The sequence below is a fragment of the Aptenodytes patagonicus genome, chromosome 12, assembly GCF_965638725.1.
Source record: "Aptenodytes patagonicus chromosome 12, bAptPat1.pri.cur, whole genome shotgun sequence".
NCBI lineage: Eukaryota > Metazoa > Chordata > Aves > Sphenisciformes > Spheniscidae > Aptenodytes > Aptenodytes patagonicus.
Window position 1 is genome coordinate 17804709 of NC_134960.1, and position 13571 is coordinate 17818279.

Below are 13571 nucleotides of genomic sequence, written 5' to 3' on the forward strand. Positions count from 1 at the left end.
GTGAATTGCAGAACAACTTACTGTGCCTGTGTGCACAAGCAGAGCGGCTGATTGAGCGGGATATTTAGCAATATTTTTTCTGCTCTGTGCTAGAGGCCAGGGTCATGCTCTCATGTACAGAACCTGTGTAAGTGGTTGTAGCTTGCTGTCATATCGCGCGGTTCACGTGCCAGACTTTAAAGGGCTGAGTGAGGTGCGCTGAACAGTCGTATATGGTAAGGCTCTGAGATCCCAGTTCAATTTTCCCTCTCCTTTATCAGGCATATCCCTGTTAAATACAGAATTTGTGTTCTGTGTTTACCTTCAAAGACGGCTTTAGTTTATCTCATCTTGTAGAGCCTTCCATGGTGTATTAGGCTATGCTGGGCTGAAAGCAGTGCTGAGAAGCTGTGCCATCTAAATAAGATTGCTTAATCTGTCTCCTTCATTTGAAGCAGCTTTCTTATACTTTTCATTACAGTGTCTTTAGTAAGTCACTTAAAGTCTTTTTCACTTACTTTTGCTCTTCATTAAAAGTCAAACGTCAGAGACAGCTTTGAGACTCCTTTGCTTTTCTTTGGCCAATAATTAATCTAAAGAGCGCATCTGTTGTTTGCCGGTTAATAAATGTTTTACTCATGGTATTTCCTAAAACTGCAAAGAAACATTTGGCTTATTTGAATGGCTGCTTCTAGGGTAAAATTGTCATTAAGATGAGTGCTTTAATTTTGTATCAAATTTCAGGGTGTAGAAATTGTTCATAAGTCCCAATCTCAGGAACAGGTATATTTGGTTTTGATTACATGATATTAACCACATCTGAATATCATCCACTAGCTTTAATCTGAAAATCCTCTGTTAGTTCCTTGGTTTCACATGTGATCAGTGCTTATAGAAATATTTTAAAAGAGCTGGAGCTGATTCAATTTCAGAAAACGGGAACTTGCTTTATAGCCGTTACGGAATTGTAAAGAGCAGAATCTAACTGCCAGATTACATTATTTGGCATTTAACTATACAACAAAGCCCACTAAAGTTGTGGTAAGATGCACTGTAAGAAACTAAAAGGTGAACTGCTTAGGTTTGCAGTTTTTACAGGCTTTGAAGAAAAATTTGAAAACGGATATATCATCAGATTTTCCTCAAAACAAGACATGAGTTTGAAAAACATTATTAGAAATACTGGAATAAGATGTTTACTTACTTATCCAAGACAATATTCTGCACTTGTAAAACAGATAGGCAAACAGGGGAAAAAATGACCAGTGAGACCATTCAGCTGTTCATACCAATTTAAAATTGCAGAATTCTAAAACGTAGTTCATGGAAGGCAAGTCGAAGTCAAAGAATACATAGAATAAATATGCCATACAACAGACATATAACATCAATCAGCATTACCATGAAAGGTGCCTGGTTTCTGGTTTACCATAGTCGCACCTGAAAGAAAACTGTTTAGCCTAGCTGAAAGCTAGAAAGATTAAGGGGAGAACTCTTCAGATGTTCTCAACGCTTGCAGGTTGAAGTTGTTCTTTTTCCAGAGGCTGGAGAGGTTACTGCTCATTGCTTCTTGTGGGAGTGTAGATAGTTTGAAAAGCTATGCATGTTCCAAGGTCCAAACAACCTGAAAAGTCCGTTTGACTCACACGTTTTCACATGGGGATTTTATGAAAAGGGCAGAAATGAATCTCTTGTCTTCCCACCCTTAGCTCAGTACTTTAATCTGATGATCATTACTGCTCTCTAATAGTCTCATCCTTATTACGTTTCTGTAGAGTTTTTCTATAAGGGAGCTTAGGTGATGTTCAACGCCTGTTCAGCTAGCTGTTTCTCCACATACTTGCAGGGTATACCTGAAAAACCGAACAGACAAACCCTTTGATTCAGGCACGCTGTGTTTTGTACACGGCGCAGGTGGCGCAGGCTGGGAGTTACCCACAGGCTGTGTGGCACTGCAGCGCTCTTCTGTCTCTCTCATGCCTTTGTGATTTTTGCTGTTTCGGTTTGCTTGATTATATTTTGAGTTTCAGTTTTCTTTGAGATGGCATGGGGTCCTTTCCAATATGCGCTGTAAGGACAGAGTCATTGTCATTCCCATCAGTTTGCCAAATTGTCAGTCACAAGAGCTATAACAAAACTCAAAACTGAACATAACGTTAATCTCTTAATATTTAGTATCTTAGAGTGCAGTTCTGCCTTTGCCTTAAGCTGTACTACTCTTTATGTGTCTGGTTCACTGCACATCTGGCCAGGAACACGTCCTGTGACCTATACGTTTATTAATGCTATCACAGGGGGGACCACAGGAGTGTGCAGGAATGGAGAGGAAGGAAGGGATGTGTGCTGTGTACTTCAAGTTGCACCTTTATGTAATTGTGACTGTGTATATAAAGGAACAGATAAAATTAAATTTTCTCATTAGACAAAGCCGAAAACTGTACTATGGGAATCAACGTTAAAGATTCAGCTAGTTACCAGAACCCCAAGTTTCACATAAAATGCAAGATTATTGAAAGTTAAAGAAATCGCCTCTTCTCCTAGTCTCTTGTTTCATTTGAAACTCAGCTGAGTTTATTTGCAGCAAAATGTTGAACTCATTTGCTGCTCCATTACCAACGTTGCTCTGTTAACATAAGCAAGTAGTTGTGGAGTAGTACTGAAGATGCAAGCTGTTCTTTCGAAAGGCAGTAGGGTAGCTAAAAATACAATTTTTTGCCTAAATGAGATCCTTAGCTGGACAGCTGAATCTCCGTCCTTTTCCATCCGTCTATTCATGTTGTTGAAATATAGTTGCTTCAGCGTGTCACTGAAATGCAACTATCATTTTCCGTCTTCCATTCTTCCCCATGCGGCAACAGATTTAACATATTTTGGTGCTTGTCCACTGTTCAGCCATTCTTATTGCAATTGTATCTCACAATCAGATTCAAAGGCCTTAGGCCAAGTCTTCATTTCATGGATGTCAAGAAGAGCATTGCCACTGACTCCAAAGGGATTCCCATTTGTCCTGTTTTGTCTTATTATCTGCCACAATGCGAATTCCATACCATAGTTCAATAAGAGAAAAATGAAAGATTATACTTAATATTTTCTTTCAATTTTAGATTAATACCCTTTAGTTGGTTTATTCCTAGAAGAGGCAGATGTGTCCCTGTCTTGTTGAGACTTACAAATCTTCATTTTAAATGAGATGTCAGTGTGTATTGCTCACATAAATAAGACAGGATTCCAGAGCAGAGAGAGGAGAGCGTGTCCAGAGCTGTTTTCTCCTCTTAGAGCTGTTCGAGTAGAGCTGTGCCTGACCTGAGGGAGCACTGGCAAATTCACCTGTATTTGTCCTTACCATCACATGTCAAATCTAGATATGGGCTTAACTGGGTCTTCATTATGAACCTGTCTAGGGTCGCTACGGTGCATAGGCTACTTTGCTGAAAAAGCTTGAAAGTCTCTTATTTAACTATTTATTTGTCTATTTATTTCTCTATCTATTTATTTATTTATTTTTAAAGAGGAAGCCTAACTGAAAGGTAAGGGTTTTCTGGCACTGACGCACTTTTAAGATCTTTTTTAATTGGAAAATGCTTCTGTTTTCCAAAACATGTTTGGATTACATCATTTACTTACTGTGACCACTTCTAACTCTAATCCCTTTCCTTAATCAGTCCCTCAGTAGTCTAATAGTTACTAAGCATCTTTTGGAGGAATTAGAAATAGCTTTATTTTAAGACCTATACTTGTGATTACAATGTATAATCCCCCCAACAGACATGTATGACCCATTTAATTCACCGTGGATCTATTTTAGGAAATTAAGTGATTAGAAATTATATTTTGAGGAGTGGGAGAAGGTACATTTCTTTTTAAGTTCATATTTCTTTTGACATATTGCATAAGGAAATCACTACAGGGGCTATTTATACCCATCTTTTTACAATAACTATTTTGTAATAGTGTAGTTGTTCCTAAACTGCAAAATGCTTTTAGTATCTTGGAACAGTCTTCATAAATTGTGTATGTTTAACTAGACTTCACCTTAGATCTTGGACTGCTTCCAAGTAAAAGGGACAATGTAATGCATAGCAAACATCATAGTCCTTTTCTAAAGAATAGTTTTGCTAGATGTTGGATGCAGTCGATACCAGGAGCTCATGTTTGAGGGGCCTTTGTCCTGAATTCTATGGGATAATCTGGGAGAGATATTTAAGAACTCTGGCTTCTGCAGAAGCAGCCCTGGCAGGAGTCCTGTATCACCCACTTGGGTTACTCTTTCTAGGCTTTTCTTTTCCTTCTTTCTCTCTTCTCCCACCTTTTGCATCCTTTCAAACTTACTCTACTCATGTTTATAATTTTTATTGACAAGACAGTTAAATTATGTAATCTCAGAGAAAGGAAAATAGCCAAAATTTTGCTAAATTGGTTTCTTTCAGATTTGATCAGGATGGAGAGGGCAGGTGCAGGCAGGTTAAAAAAAAAAAAAAAAAGCTTAAATGCAGTCACTGCTTATATCACTTCACAGAGCACATTTCTCAAAATGTAATTATCTGGACTAAAATTGGGTGGGGAAGGAAAGTAAGCAACCCGTAGCAGTACAGAATACTAAGCTAAATAGAATGAGGAATTCCTTGTTTGTTATGCAAAGTGGGACATTCTTTTTAAAATTCATTTTAATTTATTTCCACTTGGCTTTCCAAAGAGAGTTGTACATATCTCAGAAGGCAAATTTTGCCCTTCAGTTTGTTACTATATAGCTGTAACCCTACCAAGACGTACAGTTGGCAGTAATTCTGCTTGGCACAATACATTAAAGATAATGAATGAGAGAAAGCCAGCTATCTGCTCCAGTATGAATTCTCTTCAATTCATGAGAAAAATACATTTCTAGAGAAGTTCACTGTCAGGACAGTGCACTTGACTGATTGAAAGGCTGTTTATTTGAGTTGTCTTAGAAAACTCATCTCTGAAATTAGACAGAAAGAAAATAGAAAGAAAAGAGAAGTGTCTTCCTGCAATAAACATTTAGTAAAAAATTGCTTTTAGAAAATTACAAATCCTGTGACTTGATACTGCATCAGGCTCGTGACATTTAAGATAATACAAGTATTTCACAGCAAAAAAGCAAATCCTGTAATTTAGCTTGCCTCAACAAGCATTGCCTCAGCAGGGGTCTCTAATTCAGCACAGACAAAAGATTTTATGAACTTCTCAATATAAATACCCAGAATACTTTTGGCGCAGAAAATACCTTTCCAGAGCCTGTACAATAGTCAGTTTTAGAATATTAAATGTAATGAGTAGTTGAAATCTGTTGTGGATGGGGGCCAGAGTGAGTCATGTAGGCTCGAGTATAAAATCTGTATCAAAACTAGACATTATGTAAGTTTGACAAGAGCTAATGAGTGTGCTTGTATGCGATTTTGTTAAAACTTCATGTCAGCCTGTAATCGCCTTTACACACATTAGCCAGCTTATCCTTACACTGTCCCTCACGGGATATGTTACTACAATAACATGCTCTTATAACCCATGGAGAAGCGAAAGCAAGAAATTCAGTGACGGCAAATTCCACAATTTGAAAAGCTACCGGTTGCTGCGTAGGTATCCATGCGTACACTGGAACTGAACAAACATTTTTTTCAAGATTGTTTTCATCTTGGAGCCCTCTAGGTCAACTCTGCTCTAAGCAACGTGTGGTTTGAAGTTGGAGCACCGATAATCCACCAGTACTCACAGGTTCTGAAAGACCACCACGCGCTCAGTGCGTAGCTGGAGCTACGCCTGCAGTAGTTTCTTCCAGCTGATGCTCTTAGGGATGAGGGTTTTCCTGACTGCCAGAGCTCTGGGCAGCACGGGGATCCTGAGCGGGCAAGGGAAGTGGGGCTGTTGCTCTACCAACGTCATATTCCAGGGTACTTTAAAACATCATTAGGGAGTGTTTGGGGCATTTGGAGGCACGCCCAGCTTACACAGAAGCCAGGTTTATTCCACTTTACCACAATGTGAGATTTATAATCCAACTTTTCCTGAAAGGCAGCTTTGGTTTAGGCTTATGGTTCAGAAAATACGCTGTTGTGCTCACAGTTTGTTATAAAAGCCCGTGGTATGATGGATATCCTGACAGTTTACAGAGAGGCTTTCCAGTTTGGCTAATGGAAGAACAGGGCTGGAGCAGGATTAGGAGCATTTGCTTTCTTGTTAGCACCAGGAACTTCTGAGGAATTATTTTGAATGATGTATGACAATATAGCTAACAGTAATTAGATCAAGCTACAAAAGTGAAAATTTGGGTTAAATATTAGATAAAACTTCCTGGTAATAAGATATACTGGGCTGTGGAATAGCCTGTCTGTGGAAACAGTTCTGCATGCAGTTTTAGAGCTCAATTAAAATATTTCTGTGTTGGCAGAGAGAAGGCCTACTCTTTTGATGATCTGATAGAGCATCTCTAATTCTTTCACCTTGGGTATATTAATACTACACATAATTAAAATCGGATCATGATAAATTAACTAATTTGCCCTTAGAGTGATCAAAGGCCCTTTTGCCCTCAGGGTTCGTAATAGCTGCTGTTCCCCCCCCCCTCCCCGCCTCTATTTTAATCATCAGTCTGAAATGTTTATTAGAAAAAGAAAAAATTCCAGGAATTACGCTCTGAAAGCCACCAGCTCCCGAAGCTAGTGAAGTGTAAGGATGCCCTCTACTGAGCATGTGCTCAGAAGTTTTGTTTTGGAAACAAAATTGTCCCCTGCTGGGTACGGAAAGCATTTTCTCAAGCAGCTGGATGTCAGGTCAGAGTTGACTCATTCTAACGTGTATCATGAATTGAACCTGAAGCACAACCTGCAAGTATTTGATGAAGAGTGGAAACTAAAGATAATTTACTCGTAGGATTTAGAAAAAAAAACAAAACAATCCAATAGCTCAAGCGTCAACTTTCCAAGGAAAGGTGTAGCACAATTCTGGAACCCAGTCACCTGAACATGGTAAGAAATATATTCAGTGGTGAAGGAAGACTGATGATGAGAGGTTCTAAATACATTAGGAGTAAAATATATCGTTATTTCTACTGAGAGCTTTTTAGGCCTTGTAACGATGTTCAAGAGGAACACAATAATAAGGTCATCTTAAAATATGGCGTGCACGAGTAGATTATTCTACTTACATGTAATACTTTTAAAATTTTCTTTTTGCTGTATAGTTAAGTCTGCCAAAAATCTTGTGGAACAGCTCATGGAAAGTCAAGAAATGTGTGTATCCATTAGCAGAAGTGAAGTCTTCAAGAGGAATACCATGTCACTTGCTTTGTTTCTGAAAAGATTTGGGAATTCAGAAGAACTGCGAACAGCAATGGAGAGCTAATCCTGTGCTGCCAGTTTAAATCAGATCAAAATTTCCTACTTCTTTCTTCTCAGTTAAGGCCAAGTCAGGACTACTTTTGGTCTCAAGTTGTTGGAGGAGGTTCAGCAGCACCTTAACCCCCTCTACAGTCTCTTTCTTTTAGCATACAGAGTTTCAGAGAGCTGCTAACTGGCCACTTTAAACTCAGATGTGTATGCTATGAAAAGCAGCAATATCTTGGTGAGGCTAATGGTGAGGTTTTTGTCATTGAATTAACCATATAAATAATTCAGTGTGCCTGAGGAAATCTGGAAGATGACAAGCTCTGCAATATATATTAAAAAACAAAGTACTGAATTCTAATTAAAATTCATGCTTATGGCAGAGTTTTCTCTTACAGAAGGTACATTTTTTTCCTAGCCCTTGTTTTAATCAACTGAGTCTAATGCAACTAAATGGTTCTGTAACAATTTACTTCATATGTAATGGTACAACATGGCTGGAGAAATGGGCTGATAGGAACCTCATGAAGTGCAAGGTCCTGCACCTGGGAAGGAACAACCCCAGGCACAAATGTATGCTGGGAAACACTTTTTTTATCATGAGGGTGACTGAGCGCTGGAGCAGGTTGCCCAGAGAGGTTGTGGAGTCTCCATCCTTGGAGGTATTCAAAAGCTGCCTGGGCATGGTCCTGGGCAGTCGGCTTTTGGTAGCCTTGCTTGAGCAGGGGGGTTGGACCGGGTGACCTCCAGAGGTCCCTGCCAACCTCAGCCATTCTGTGATAGTACGTCCAGATAGCAAGTTAGGCAAACGTGACCTAGAAACAAATACATTCTGACAGTAATCAATACTCTCTTATACATGGAGTCAGAGATTTCAGAGCAACAAAGTAAACAATAGGAGCAATGCAACTATGAATGCAAACAGTATAGCGATGTATAAGCCTTTGACACCAAACAGCAGTGCCCGGGTTCTGGCTGCGTGTGCTGAACAGACCCATACCTCAGCTCTGCTGTTGCAACAAGCTGGATCAACTAGTTGGCATAAGGTAAAAATATCCTAACTCCCAAATCCTGCCATCTGGGAATAAATTAGTACGGGGGAATACAGCCATATATTATAAGTAATAATGTTCCAAACCAGTAAATCGTGTGTATATTTATGTTATGGTATACGCCTGTCTCTTCTAAATACTCTTGTAAGCATCTGAAAGTGTGCAGGCCGGAATTCCATAATTGCACAAAAACCTTCCAACATGAAAGGAATCATACACAGGTTTCTCCCTGGTATTGAACAGAGATGTTTCTAGCCTCCCAGGTCCTGAACTGGCAATTCAGAGCAGTTTGATTGCCTGCTTGATTGTTTGTGAGATAACGGCGAGATTGGCAGTGACAGGGTAATTTACTGAAGATTGCAATGTCAGACTATATCCAAGGGGGCTTGTGAGCATAAAGATGTGATTCGCATGACTGACAGGACACTGAGAGATTGATATGCCAATTGAAAGTTCATGGTGTCATCAGAAGCATTCGGTCACAGCATCCCATAATCTGCTGCATGATGAGGTCGTTACAGACATAACATATGCTCACCTCTAATAACAGGTATAGCAAAAATATGATGCAGCTTGAACAGGTAAATGTAAATTTATCAAAGGGAGTAATTTATATCCTGTGCTTTGCTTCTGTTATTTCTAATGTATTGATAGGATTCTCTTGACTGGTGGTCATCTGAATAAAAGAACTGAGCGCACTAAACAGTGGGCAGCTTTAAGTTCATAGTCGCAGAGGCGTCACAAACTGAGAAAGAACGCAGGATGCTGAGAAAAAGTTCTCAGAGCTTAATAGGAAAACTGCCTTGAGTTATAATCTGAAGCTAACGGTGTCCTTACAATGATTATATAAAGTGGGTGGAAAATGGACTGTAGCAAAAAAGAAAATTCCTACCGCCACATCGGAAAGGATTGCAAGATGAATGGAGCTCTTAATGTGAATAGGCAACTGACCTTAAAGCAACGTATAGGTCTCGCAACAAGGTAGTTTGTCTAACTTAAATTTCCTTAGAGGGCCGAATGAAACACTGTCAGCCTACCTTGGCAATTTTGTTTTTAAATCAGAAGCAGTCATTTCAGGCACACACAATCTGTTGGAAATACAAGGCTAATTGTAAAATAAGAAAGCTTTTTGTAGGTTTTGGTTTGGGTTGCTTTTTCTTTTGTTGTTGTTGTTTTTCCAGTTATCACTGTGTAGGGTAATGCTGGTCTGTTGTGCATTTGAAGATCTCAAAAATACATTAGTCATGATCTTACTCTAAGGTACTTTTGCCAACTAACCTACCGGAATGTTCTCTCTTGTGTATGATATTCAGAATGTGCCCAGGCCACATTTGTATTCAAAAATCAGATTAATATGTCTTGGGGAGTCTCTGAAAGTTTACAAACCTGAGTAGATTGCGGATTGAATGCCTGATTCTTGTCAGAGTAGATGAACAAATGTTTCTAAATTATTAGAGATGATAATATTTTAAAGTAAATGGTTATTAATCTCTAAATTACAGTAGAACTCCATTGAGAGAACATATTTCAGTTAAATGATGATACCAAAGGAAAGGATGATGCTAGAAGTTTTAACTGTATGTGCTAAAAATAGTCAGTTGTGATTTATCAAAGTATACAGATTGATCTCCCCATTGAGGATTCCATTTAAATTTCTGGTGTTTAAATTCTAATTTTTCTTAAAAATACTTCTTAAGAAATATTCTTGATGGACAACCTAATATGTAATACGGTGGCTGAACCCACCAGCTTTGTGACTGATCCTTCCTTATCCAAGCATGTGAACAAGTTCTGATTCAGATATCTATGGGAGGTGGGAGTTCCAGCAGCACTTCCCTACGAATTGCCAAAATGGGTACAATGTAATTTTTATTTTACTTAGGTAATGATAACTTACTCTGTCACCCCCATCTCCTTCCCTCATCTCCCCAAACGGAACAAATGAAATTAAACAGCACAATTCTCAAGACTTTCATAGCCCAGCAAGGAAATCTAAAAACTTTGTTGGAAAGATTTTAAAAAAAGCACAAACCAACTGAACAAAAAATGTAAACAAAAAATCCTGTACTCCTTCCACTAGGCCTTCTTCCTAGTTCCAACCCTTAACAGATTTCTTTGGGATTGATTCTCATCTAACACCGGTTCAAATTAATTGTAGCAGTAATGGTGTTTAACCAGTGTACTTGAGAAAGTCTCATCCTCGTTGCATTATTGGTTCAATTACCAGTTTTATGGCGTAGAGATGTTATGAAGAGTAAGCGTTAACATTTTTTCCCAGTGCCTTAAGATGTCCATTAGATACTGTTGCTTGATAGTGCTGTGCAGCCGGCTGAATCTTGATGATTCTTACTTTTCAGATGGCTTGGTTGACTGCCTAGACCCAGACTGCTGCCTCCAGTCTACTTGTCAAAATAGCCTGTTGTGCCGGGGTTCACGTGATCCTCTTGACATCATACAACAGAGCCATTCTGGTTCACCAGCTGTGAAGTCATTCTATGATCGAATCAAGCTCTTAGTGGGGAAAGACAGCACTCATATCATCCCAGGAGAAAATCCTTTCAACAGCAGGTAGCAGCTATAAATATGACACTGTATCTGTGCAGTTGCATTGTATGGGAGAATTTCTCCAGATATTTTATTCATGTTTTAACATGAGATGCTGGTTTCAGGTGCTTCATGTGTTTGCATCTCAGGCATCATTCCCACTGAGGGCACTCTGTTGCAATTTTTGATGTGGCCTTTATTTTATAACACTGAGTTCTATTAGCATTTTAACATATTGGCAACACCTAGAAGAAGGTTCGTTCCGCTGAGTAGGAGCTTCTGAGGTTTATATTTTACGAAGACTGCAGTCTAGAACAAAAGAAAATGCAAACTAGTTTCCAGTTAGAAAGAGATTGCGTTTTATTTAGTGCCGTTAACACAAGTTGCAATAATGGAATAACATTTCAAATTATTTTAAAGATACGTTAACTTAGGGGGTTTTATTATTTATTCCTTATATAAAACTGTTTTACTTGCGTCATCAATACATCTGACCAGGTTTTCGTTTTCTTCTTGGTTTTCTTTTTCTACATCTGTTCTTCCTATGATTATTAATTATATATTTATAATGAATCTAAAAGCCAGCACATCATTAATTGATATTTGATGCCATTGTATGCTTACAAGAAGAGTGGTGTTCCCATTTATCAATATTATTTAAATATGTCTCCATGGAAAGATGCTAAGAAATTGATGAATATGTTAATTACATTCATATTGCCAAGATTAAAACTGAAAAAAGAACTTCATTTGAGATAACGCCCAAAAGATTGGACTTCATTACAGGAAACTGTTTTTTCAGTCAGGATTTCATTATAGGCTTACTGGATGATGTAGAGCAAGTCACTAAATATTTGTCTGTGAAATGAGGATCATAATGTTTCTGGATACACCAGGCAGGTCCCCATTGTATTCATCCCTGTGATGCTCAAATAGCACAATGATTTCCATATTCTATCAGAAAAGCCCTGTTGGATCCTACTCTATATAATAGAGAGTTTATTCTATCCTATAAAATACTGTATGCGTACACACATGGAGTTGCTTGGAATAATGGTGGAAAATTGTTCTGTTTTCATCTGAATTTGCTGTGATTTTTTTTTTCCCTCATCAGCTCTGTAAAAATAAAATGGGGGAATTCTTGCAATTTTCTGCAATGTTGCACGAAAAGGAAAACAAGACAAGAGAGAAGCTTACTAATTCATGAGGCTGAATAATTTGTCCAAAATTTTACGGCATAAAAAGCAGAGAGTCCGCAGGCTTGTTGGTACATGCTGCTCTGTATATGTTACGGTCAGCAAAATCTCCTTGAGTGAAGAGGAGCAGGCAGTTTCCTGTTACATATTGTGTGCTAACCAGTGCTTGAGCTGGTGCCTCATTAAGCCACCCAGAGTGAAAATGAATGTATTCCCTGTATCTGTATTTCACTGTCATCTGATAATGTTTAGTTGTGTTATTAACATGATCCAACACTTTATTCCTAGAACTTGAAGTATTTTACAAAAGCAGGTGATTATCATTCCAAATTTCTAGATGAGTATAGTCGTATGCAGACATTCTTGTGCCATCCAAGAAATATTAGAAATTATATTAGAAATAATCAAGCTGTTTATGTATGGATATGGGTTGGAGTCTTCAAACCAGTCTAAGAATTAGATGTCTAGACTAAGCACGAGCTGGGCACTTCAATCCTGAGGCTCCTTTGAAAAAAACTCATTTGGAATTTTAGTTGGTTTTTTTTTTTTTTAAATATGTTTTCTAGGGTTCCTGGTGGCAGGAGTCTTAGTGCTGTTTTATTCATCTGAAGTACGTCGTGTATTTTAACATTTTTTTGCAAATGGCGTATTAATGACATTTTTAAATTGGCCTTAGCCTCTAAGTTGTGAAGGTGCTTTTGAGAATTCTACAGCTCAGCTGTTATTTTTGGTACCAATTTTAGGCAAATCTAATGTATAATGGCAAATTGAAAGTTTTAAAACTAAGATTTTTGACTTTAAAAAAGTGCCTCAGGGTTAGACTCCAAGTTTCATCTATACTGAAGCTGCCATAGTCTTAAGACGTTGCTGCCATAAAAGATAATGGCCTCTCCCTTTTCTTAGCTCAACCTCTCATTCCATGGAAAGAGATGAAAAAGTGGGACAAAATAGTGGTTATGATTTTTTTCCGGTACTAGTATAAGAAAAAGAAGTTATTTCCTACACTGCTAAAGCACTAAATAACAAAATGTATTGATTGCAAAATTATTTAGATCTCGCTGATCGTTTCTGTGCAGAAACAAGATGAAATGAAGTTTTCAGGAAAAAAAAAGCGCTATGTGTTTTTACACATTTAATTTCCGTGTTAAAAAAAAAGGATTTAATGTGCCAACTTAGTTGGTCAGTTACACTTCTAAAAGATTACCAAAAAAAAAGGTTGTCCTATGTGTGACTATTAGTCAACATATCACTTCTTGAAAATCCAGATTTTAGCTACGAATTTTAATGTCCATTGTGTTCCATATTTTGGCATTTTAGAAATAAAAAGGAAGATTTCTTATTCAAATTATTTCCTGAAATAATAAAATTGAAGGTAGAAAAAATTAAGTCCTGAACATTATTAGTTCTCTTCTGCCATATGATGATTTCTTTCTAAATCTGCTTTCTGCGCTGTTCCCCTATAG

The 13571-nt window shown here is 38.0% G+C and overlaps 1 protein-coding gene across 12 annotated transcripts in view; it reads left to right on the plus strand.

Annotated features, from left to right (window-relative positions):
* TENM2 (teneurin transmembrane protein 2) overlaps positions 1–13571 on the plus strand; it is a 763074-nt gene that overhangs the window by 708846 nt on the left and 40657 nt on the right. For all 12 annotated transcript variants that reach the window (XM_076350345.1, XM_076350344.1, XM_076350347.1 and 9 more), the window contains one exon: positions 10726–10936. In XM_076350345.1, coding sequence (XP_076206460.1) covers positions 10726–10936 — 211 coding nt within the window. The remainder of the gene's footprint in view (positions 1–10725; positions 10937–13571) is intronic.